General features: G+C 40.9%; 1 protein-coding gene across 1 annotated transcript in view; it reads left to right on the top strand.

Annotated features, from left to right (window-relative positions):
• Nucleotides 1-2,031: 2,031 nt before the first annotated feature.
• Nucleotides 2,032-9,243, top strand: part of LOC103355608 (matrix-remodeling-associated protein 5) — a 31,393-nt gene continuing 24,181 nt past the window's right edge. Inside the window, exon 1 of the mRNA XM_008279466.1 lies at nt 2,032-2,254. Within this exon, the coding sequence (XP_008277688.1) occupies nt 2,225-2,254 (30 nt within the window). The 5' untranslated portion in view covers nt 2,032-2,224. The remainder of the gene's footprint in view (nt 2,255-9,243) is intronic.

Genomic DNA, 9,243 nt, shown 5'->3' with positions numbered 1-9,243 from the left:
TGGCTCTGTGGGATTGTTTCCTCTTCCCCAACCTCAAGGGGATCATCAAGGAGACCCGTTTAGAAGATGTGGACAACATCAAGATGGCTGTGACGATGGAGCTGAGGAGGATCCTGGAAGAATCCTTCCAGGAGTGCATGGTGGCGTGAAGGCAGAGAAGGCTGGAGAAGTGTGACTCCAGGGGAGTTACTTGGAAGGAGAAAACTTGTAGTTTGGATTTGAAATATATCTTTTGTGACACCAGTCCTGAAACTTTCCTGACACACTTCATCTTGTACTTATTTTTCTTCATCTGATGCTGTCCATGTGAGAGCACTCCTTCATCTAACACTGACTAAACTGATTAAATTCAAAATAAACCTTTTTTGTCATTGTCTTTCTCAAAAATAGGTCATTTAAAAATCATGAATAAATATCAAGTGAAGCAACGTTTGTAATAAGTTTTCAGCGCTCAGCTCTGCCTTTATCCTGTGATGAAACATTTCTATCCTGATGAAAGTGGTTTCAACCATCCATAGGACACAAGAGAAACGATGTGAATCAGATGCTTTGGCCTTCACAGAACACACTCTCTGAAGCGACGTGTTAGACGTATGATCTCCTCCACCAACATCAAAACACAAAATGAAGGAATATCTTTTGAAACAGTGCTCCTCCCTCCAGTGCAGATCCAGAGATTTGAAGAATCAATGACAAGAATCATAGAAACATCTGGTGGCTTCACAGTTTACTATTCATTTTAGGTTGGTTTCTCCAATAATCTGTCACTGCTCTGTATTTTGGGATCAACCTTGAGCACATTATTATGGATTAAATGGCTAAAATTGTGTAATATGAAGGAAAAAAAATTGGAAATGCAAAGTGTACTTATGCAGGATTTAACCTTACAGTGGTGATCATGATGGCGTGTTATCAACATGAAGACAAACTGGAATCTTTTAAAGCCGACAACATGCATCAGACACGTGTAGACAATATGCAACTAATGGAATCAATTGAAATAACATGCTTGATTGTGCTTTGGCTTCTTCAACATTAATGGTGCGTTTAATTTTGATTAAGATTACAGCAACCAGACAAAGACAAAGAAGCCTTTTGAAACAACAACTGAAGGTTTGTACAAATGTAGGAATGAACATCTTCGTCTTCCGCTGCTGAGGTGAAACAAAAAGAAGAAGAAAAATCAACAGGCTTTGTGTTTAATGTTTTACAAGCTTAAGCTCGCACTTGTAAAGCGCACATTAACGTCCTCCTCTCTGTCTGTTCTAGGTGAATAAAGGCAACACCGTAACAAAAGACCTATTCATAAAGACTTGTTTGGAGTTTGGAGGTCAGTAAGTGCTTCCAAATGGTACCAACAGGATCAAATCTAATGCAGTCAACATGCACGTTATGTCAAAGAAAGCCCAGACTTTACATTCCCACAAAACCTGCCTTCAGTCCTGGTATCTGTGAGTCAACACAGCGGCGGCGCACTTTTCAACACTGCAGGTCTTACGTACAGTATCAGGGCTTAAGGGGGCAATTGAACTGCTAATACTGCCCCGTCCTGTTTGATTCACTGTAAATTTTATCCAGGCAGATCAAATGAATGACACCGAGCTGCTGCCAAGTTTTGCAAAGTGCGCGTTAGCGTGTGTGCGCGTAGCCGCCGGCGCAGACTCAATATCTGCGGATGGATTATAATAATTGGCTAATCTGTATTCACACACTGTAATGTAGCTCAGGAGGGAGGAAAAGAGGAGGAAGGGTGAAAGCGTGTAAAGAGAAAAACAGGCAGGAGAGGGAAAAGAGAAAGAGGCAGAGAGAGAGAGAGAGAGAGAGAGTAGGCACAGAGGAAAGAAAACAGCAAAAAAAAAAAAAGGAAATAAAGTGATAATGTTTCCAGCAGGATTGAGAGTTCGAGCAGAGAGGAGATGAATGGAGGAGGCGAAGGAAGGAGCGTAGGTGTAGAAGGGGATGGAGAAGCAGCATTCCTGACCGCACAGTTTCAGGACGGGACGAGGAAGAGGGAGTTAATCTGAAATCCAGATGCCTTCAGGGACCAACGGAGGGTCAAACTAATCCACACATTCAGAGCGCTCCATCCCCTCGTTCACCAGAAGACCTCTTTACAAGTCACCAACAGGACCAGAACATCAACTGGATACTTTTTTTTTTACGCCAGGTTTTCTTGTAAAACTTTCCATCTTGGAGTTGGTGTTTTTTTGTGCTAAACCTGTTTATGCTCTCCTTCTTCTGGAGGAATTTCCAGGTGAGTCTCTTGTGGTTTTGGTAATGAGAAACTTGTTAAATGCTCCCAGATGCAGATGTTTGAGTTGAGGTTTGTTGGTTTTTAAGGACTGTTTTCTCTACACAACAGTTTTATTATTAAAAGTCTTCTTCTGGTTTGCATGCACTGAGCAGTTAAGACGTCTGAACTATCTCCTAAATAACTGAGAGGCTGCACAAGTGACAGTTTCTGAGTTTATTTAGAGCCGTAGTTGCAACTTCAAAGGATGACGTCCTGCTTTGAAATCTGAGTTCATGTAGTGGCATGTGATCACTGTCACTGTAGGTCATTTGTTAATTGATTTGTGTTTTTGTTTTGTTTTTTTTTCTCTCTCTCCGCAACTATTAGCAGAACTATTTCCATATGATTGTGTTCAAAGAGCATCTGAAATTGCAAATATTTACGCTCCATATACTGCGAGCTCGTATGAAACAGAGCCGGCTGCTGGGAACGTTTATTTACTATAACCAGCTCCTTTGGCAAAGTGCATTTCAGTCATATTTGGTACCGATGAGCACTGCAGGCAGAACATACGCTCAGCATAAATACGCTCTTTAGTATTTATTAGACACACAGCTTTGTTTCTAATGAGCAAAGGGGACCAGCTTTCAGGAACAATAAGCAAAGGGGCAAAAGAAATCTTTCTGGTCTTTTAGATGAGTTTGAAAGCCAACAGAGCGTCTCTCCAACTGCAGCGAGCGTCGCTGAAACTCTGAGAGATTTACAGCCAACCCTTGGAAGGAAACTCTGAAAGGAATCTGCCCATTAAACTAGTTAAAGGATTTAATTACCATCCTCTGTATTTTTTTTGTTGTTGTTTTGTTTCTCACCCCCTTATACTCAATACAAGTGCAAAATTTGCAAATTTTATCACATCTATAATGGAAAAAGACTTTAAAAACCCAAAGTGGACTCTGTTTACCCTCAGAAGTCATCAAATTGCCAAAGTCCAGATGTTTCCTTTGTGCTGAGTCGCCTTAAATAATCATCGTGGAGCCGCGTCTCCTAAAAATATGACTCCTTTACAACTGAACTGCATCAAATTAGGTTTTGGGGGTTTGTTTGAAGGATTGTGTTTGTTTGTGACTGGATACGTTTCTAATTAGCGTGGCTTTGTTTTTCATTATCTTTCGTTTTCATCAGTCAGATATTAGATGGACTTGTCACCATGGTAACACAGGAAATGGAGGAGAAGCTTTAAACATATAGCGAAAGAGGCGTATTTTAAACAAAACTATGATGTTTTACGAAACCTGAGCAAGTCATTGCAAAGTCTAGCATTTAAATTAGCAATGCTAATTTTGTATTTCATTTGGAAAGCCCTTCGGGTTACAGTGACTTAACCGGAAACGAAACATGTCTCATGTTAAGTTTGTGTCCACCACACCAGACGTGAACCTCAGTCTGAAGGTCCCATGTTGAATATCTACCACCTGAAACCAACCAACATGGACTTTGTAGCTTGTAACTTGTCGTAACTTGACATCTAGATATCATCTTCATTCAAAACGTAATCAAGAATGCAGATCAGTCGTACAGGAGCGTCATTTTGTCGAGACTGGGTTGCATCGAAACACATAAATGGACTGAAAATTGTATAAAATCTCCAAATGCGTCAATCAGAAGATTCAACTTTCTCGACAGCCTGTTGCAGACCGCCTTGGTATCCAATAGCAACACTCAACACGTCGCGTTGAAAGAGATCTCTGAATGAGGATATATGGACAGCACCATATTATAGACTTGCATGAAAACCATGTGGGAACTATATTGTAGTCTCCTCCTGACATGTGTTATCTTGAACGTTGCAGCTGTGACTTGGCTGGCAGTCAGCATAATGCCTTCGACATAAAGATGTATTGGCCTCGCGCCGACATTCTTAAAGGAATACACCAGCTTTTAAGGAGAAGGATGATCAATTTAAAGGGACGCTAAAACTCCCCAAGACACATTGGTGGACTATTGGCAGATGGCGCCACATGCTAATACGTTAGCCGTACTTTGGGGTAGTCCGACTCTTGAAAACAAGTATTTCCTAACTCCAACTGATATTGACTCTATGCTTTACATTAACACACAGCTTTTAAATAGGATTACTGTTGTCCGTTTGCACATTTCAAGTGGTTTACATTACATACTGTAAAACCTTCTATGACTTTTTATGACCTGTAGTCCCTTGAGTCCACCAGCTTTCTTATTTGTCTTGTAACACTTACTGTCCACCACTTTTTAAATTGATACGTCATTGTTTATGCACAAACCACCAAATCAGATTTGTCATATATGTAAACCTACTTGGCAATACAACGGTTTCTGATTCTGATATGTTTAAGACTGTGCGATAAAACACGTCTTATTGATATTGGGACACCATTTACACAGTGAAAAACTGAGAACATCCCCCAAGCTCTTGAGGTTGTGGCAATTTCTGTCCGTTAAACCAAACATCTCTGAACTAGCATCTTTTCCTCCATTTTTGAGGTTAGTTTGCTTTGACTTAGACAGAATTCATGCAATTTTGCCACAATGGCCACAACAAGGCAAACACCAAACAGTCTTATGTAGAACTACTCACACCAGATGAATACATTTGGCCATTTTTGCTGTGTTGTGTGTTTGTAGCAGCTTTGTTACCAAGTGAAACCAAACACAAACACTAATAGCTGCTATAAAAATGAACTGAAATCACTGTTCTAGTGTTAATATTGGAGTTTTCTTACGATGCAACTGCCAGCATTCGCAGCAATTCTGCCAGCCAGCAGTTTGTTGGCTGGTCTGTAGTGGAGTTGTTGTTGGTGTCAGATACTCCCAGTATGCAGAATTAGAAGTTGTGAGTGAGCATTGTTTTCCACTGTGCTGCTCATTAAACATTAACATTATAAGGGTTCAATATTTAGGACACTTGCATTTGTGCCGCTCAAATGAAAGAAGCAGAAAACTTTAATTTTGTAAAACTGCTTTAAAGCTACTTATAGATGCTTCCAACAGGCAACTCTGTTGTCTTCAGCTCTGGGTCTTTTAATTACTTGCAAAATATGAATAGGATTTTGGTGTATATGGAGCGTTGTGATCTCAGTCAACAGCAAAACAAAACTGGTTCATGCATGTTGACAGGCCATAGTAGTGAATCTGCAGGTGTAATTATGCAACTTAAATGGAGACTGGGATCCAATGGAAGAGAACTATCACTTATATCATAGTTAGACCTGTGCTGTTCCTGTATGATAGGCACAGATGTCTACTTGACAAAACAGAAAAGGCTGTAATGTTGCATTCGTTCAAACTTGAACATTTTCAGTGTTGGACACTCAGAAAGCTTCTCCATCATCATAAGGTGCATTGTTGGTGGATAAAATGTAAAGTGCATTAGCAGCACCTCCAACTGCAGCAAAGACAATGTGCAAGAAATGTGTGTTTTTGCTGCTTAAAATGTCAAGTCCCCTAGAAAGAGATATCAAGGCATATGTGCAGACTATTATGAGGCCACTTTGGCTTATAGCAGCCTTAGCGCTACTAAATGCCAACACTGCGTTGCGGATTTGCTTCATTACCAACAACGGGAGGTGAGAGGGTCGAGAAATTTCAAACATGTCCTCCACTTTGAACTGTGTTAGGCTGTCACTGTCAACACATAGGACACACATTCATGGACCTGGGAGAGGTGGAGGAAGATATGCAGCTGCAACCAGTTGGATATGATTGTCAAGATGGAGTTCAGTGATCTGAGAAAATCTGAAAATTTCCATATGAGTTGGATATCCTCTTACCAGCTGTATAACACAGTTAAACCGTTCAAGAAATCAAAGGAAACAACAGCACAAGCATTGGTTCTGTTGTCAATGAGAGTTCTCATACTGCTGGTTGTGGTAAATATTGCATGGTTTAATTCACTGCATTGCAAATTTGCTTCATCCATCTTGTCTGTGAAGATTCTCAGTCATCCAGGTCATGGTTATTCTGGTAGATTAATCGTAGCAAGTGGACTTGCTTGAGTTCCTTGAAGACGTTCCACCACTCATCCAAGAGGCTTCATCAGTTCTGACTGACTAGTTGGGAGTTCCAGATACTTTCATCCTTAAGAAGTCATTAACGCTTGAGTTTCGGTTTCAAATGGGGGTTTGTTGCTCAATCACTGGGCAACAAATTCAATCACTGGCTCCAACCAGATGTTTACTCTCGCAGCACTGACTTATATTAGGTCTCACAGCCAGTGTTGAAATATTGGGTCCAGAAATTAAATAAAAGACAAAAAATAGTTATTGAGTTAACTTTTAATGAGCAGAGCCGCCACAGAGATCACTTGCTTCAATCAATCAACCTAGTGGAGTCATACCAACATGGCGAGCTCGCCGATTACTCTGCAACAAGCCAATATTCTCACAAAAGTATTTCGTATAAGTTTTGATGATACATAACGCCTGCAAAAGTTACGCTCTTACCACCAAAAACTAACCTATTCAGGCACTTTAACCTAACCTATCCCTAACCCTAACCGGGATAAGATGTATACGTGGAACAGAATGGTGAGCTCCACTTGGCATGATGGAGTTTCTCAATACCAAGATAAGGAGTAATCCAGGATTAATAAATCAGGATATGACGTTTACATGCACAAACACATGTTGCACTGCATTAAAAGAACAACCACAACCAGGATGCCAAACTTCATGTAAATTAAGTCAAATAACAGCAACATCCAAGCTTTAGCTAGTCTTTTGTTAGCATACATCCAAGTCATTTATGTCCAGTGTAGCTTTAGTAGAAAAAAACGGCATATAGGACCAGCAGTACTTTCCATATGATAGCAATACATGCATTGTTGAGTGACAGTGATGCTCTGAGATCAGAACAGTTTACAGGTCTTTCAGACAGCAGTAATAGAAACTGTATGTACTAGAAGGTAATCTATACCTCCAGGAGAAGCAGCTTTTGGTTCTTCACAAGCTCGGGTGAAGCTACCAGATGATGTTGCTTATGTGCAATGGCCAATAGCCAATAACTATTAAAGGAAAATTGGCATTACTTAACCTCTTAACACAACTTTTAAAAAAAGACTGTATTTGTTAGATTCTCTCTGTGAAAACAGGAAGCAGCACTTTGAGATTCAACAAGCATGAGCAGCTAAACAGGATTCATAAGAAACTACCGTTTATATGCACTTTAATTACAAAGTGAGACGCTCCTGCTGCTGCTCCTGCTGCTGTGGTATTGGCATCTTAAAATCATTTTCACTGCTTGATTCATGAGGCTTTTTTGCTTTCAAACGATGTATAATCGAGTCCATTAAAAACAGTTTAACTGGGTCTGTATGTTGAATGTTGAGAGGTTAAGCAGGTCTCACTGCCGTAGCTTTGAGTAATATAACCACAACTTAGCAAAACACACCACCTACAAAACCGGCTTCGATTTCCAGGCCGTCTCATGCTGGGCTCAGACTTTCAAAACTCAATAAATCCTAATGAGAACTATTTGCTATGAATGTGTGACTGCCAACAGTTTCACTTGTGACATTTTTTAAGGAGAAAAAAAAAATCCTCAATCACTTCAGGGCCATTTATCTCCTCTGTAGCAGGAAGGTGTCAAAGCTAAGGGATGGTGATGACAAAAACACAAAGCCGTGCCCGGTGACGCCAAAACGAAATAAATCGTCAAAGTTTAAGTGCAAAACATCTGCTCTTTGTTTGTTTCTTTGGTTTTTATTTGGGTGACACTTTGTGATTACATTGGGAGCTGCTGCTGAGAACTGCCAGACACATAATGATTAAAATTTTCAACAAATACGTGCCTTTTTATGCAAACACATTAGTCTCATGTTTGCATTCACTGAGCGTCTTTAAGAGAACATCAGAAGAGATGGAGGACTGGAAGGAAAGCAGGACCATATAGGAAGAAATAAAGGAATGAAGGATGTATTTTGGCAGTCGGAGGAAAAGGAAAAAGCCTCCACTGTGTGCCAAGGAACATATGATTTTGATAAGCAGGAGGTCGGACAGTTTTGTGCTCTGGCTCTTTTACTGGGAGAACGGCACTCTGTCTTTGTCAGGTGAAAGCCTGGGACGAGTGCTGCGTGATTTCATAGTTCAGGGAAACCCTTTTCTCATCTCCCTGCTTCTCTTCATCTGTTTTCTCTCGTCTCTTGTCTTTGCTGACCTCCTCTTTTATACATCCTTTCCTTACATCCTCTTATCGCCGCCCTCCTGTACGTTTCTCTCCAAGTTCTTCGCCTTCTGCTTCCACTGTGCTGGTAAAGCCATTAGAGAGGGAGAGCTCAGGGGCAGGGAGTTAGCTTTCACCTGTGATAACAACACCTCTTGATAGCAGAGACCGACACCGAATGGACACCTTTACTGCGCTATAAAATCAGTCGCTGCAGCAGGTTTACGTCGTGCCTACCTGCCTCTCAGGTCTTATTATGATTCGGGGTTGCTGCACAGCTGTGTGCAACACCTAATAAACTGCACCAAGTGTCCTCTCAACATGTCATTTCAAACGCAGAATGAAGCACTAAACTAACAATACGGGACATTCATTGTGAGCCGTATATAGTGTATCTCCTAAACTCAGCGACTGGAACTGGAGCACATGCTCCTGGCCTCAAGGTGGCAAAGTCATCAGAGAGCTGAGCTTCAAGCTGCTGTGCCACAAACGCTTCCCTCCTGCTGTGGCATCCTTGACCATAACAGTGAGTCTTAAACGGCTGCAGGGCTTCTGTTCTGGACTTGACCTTTCACCTCTTTGTGGAGGACGCAAGAGACCGATGCACATCCATACTGCATAAACAGTAGCTGAATTTCTCGCCTAAAGCTGCATTCATCATGGTTTTTAAACACCCCCCTCCACTCCAGGTATGTTTGAATATATATAATGTTAATGAATAATAATTTATGTGAGAATAAAAGCTCAGTTATCAAGTTAGAACTGCTCTAAAACACAACAGCACCTCGTCGCTAGTTGAAGAATCTATCCATGAA

The sequence above is a fragment of the Stegastes partitus genome, unplaced genomic scaffold (assembly GCF_000690725.1).
Source record: "Stegastes partitus isolate 25-593 unplaced genomic scaffold, Stegastes_partitus-1.0.2 Scaffold160, whole genome shotgun sequence".
In the NCBI taxonomy this organism is placed as follows: domain Eukaryota; kingdom Metazoa; phylum Chordata; class Actinopteri; family Pomacentridae; genus Stegastes; species Stegastes partitus.
Note: the sequence above shows the minus strand (reverse complement) of the source record. Positions and strands in the feature narration are given on the sequence as shown.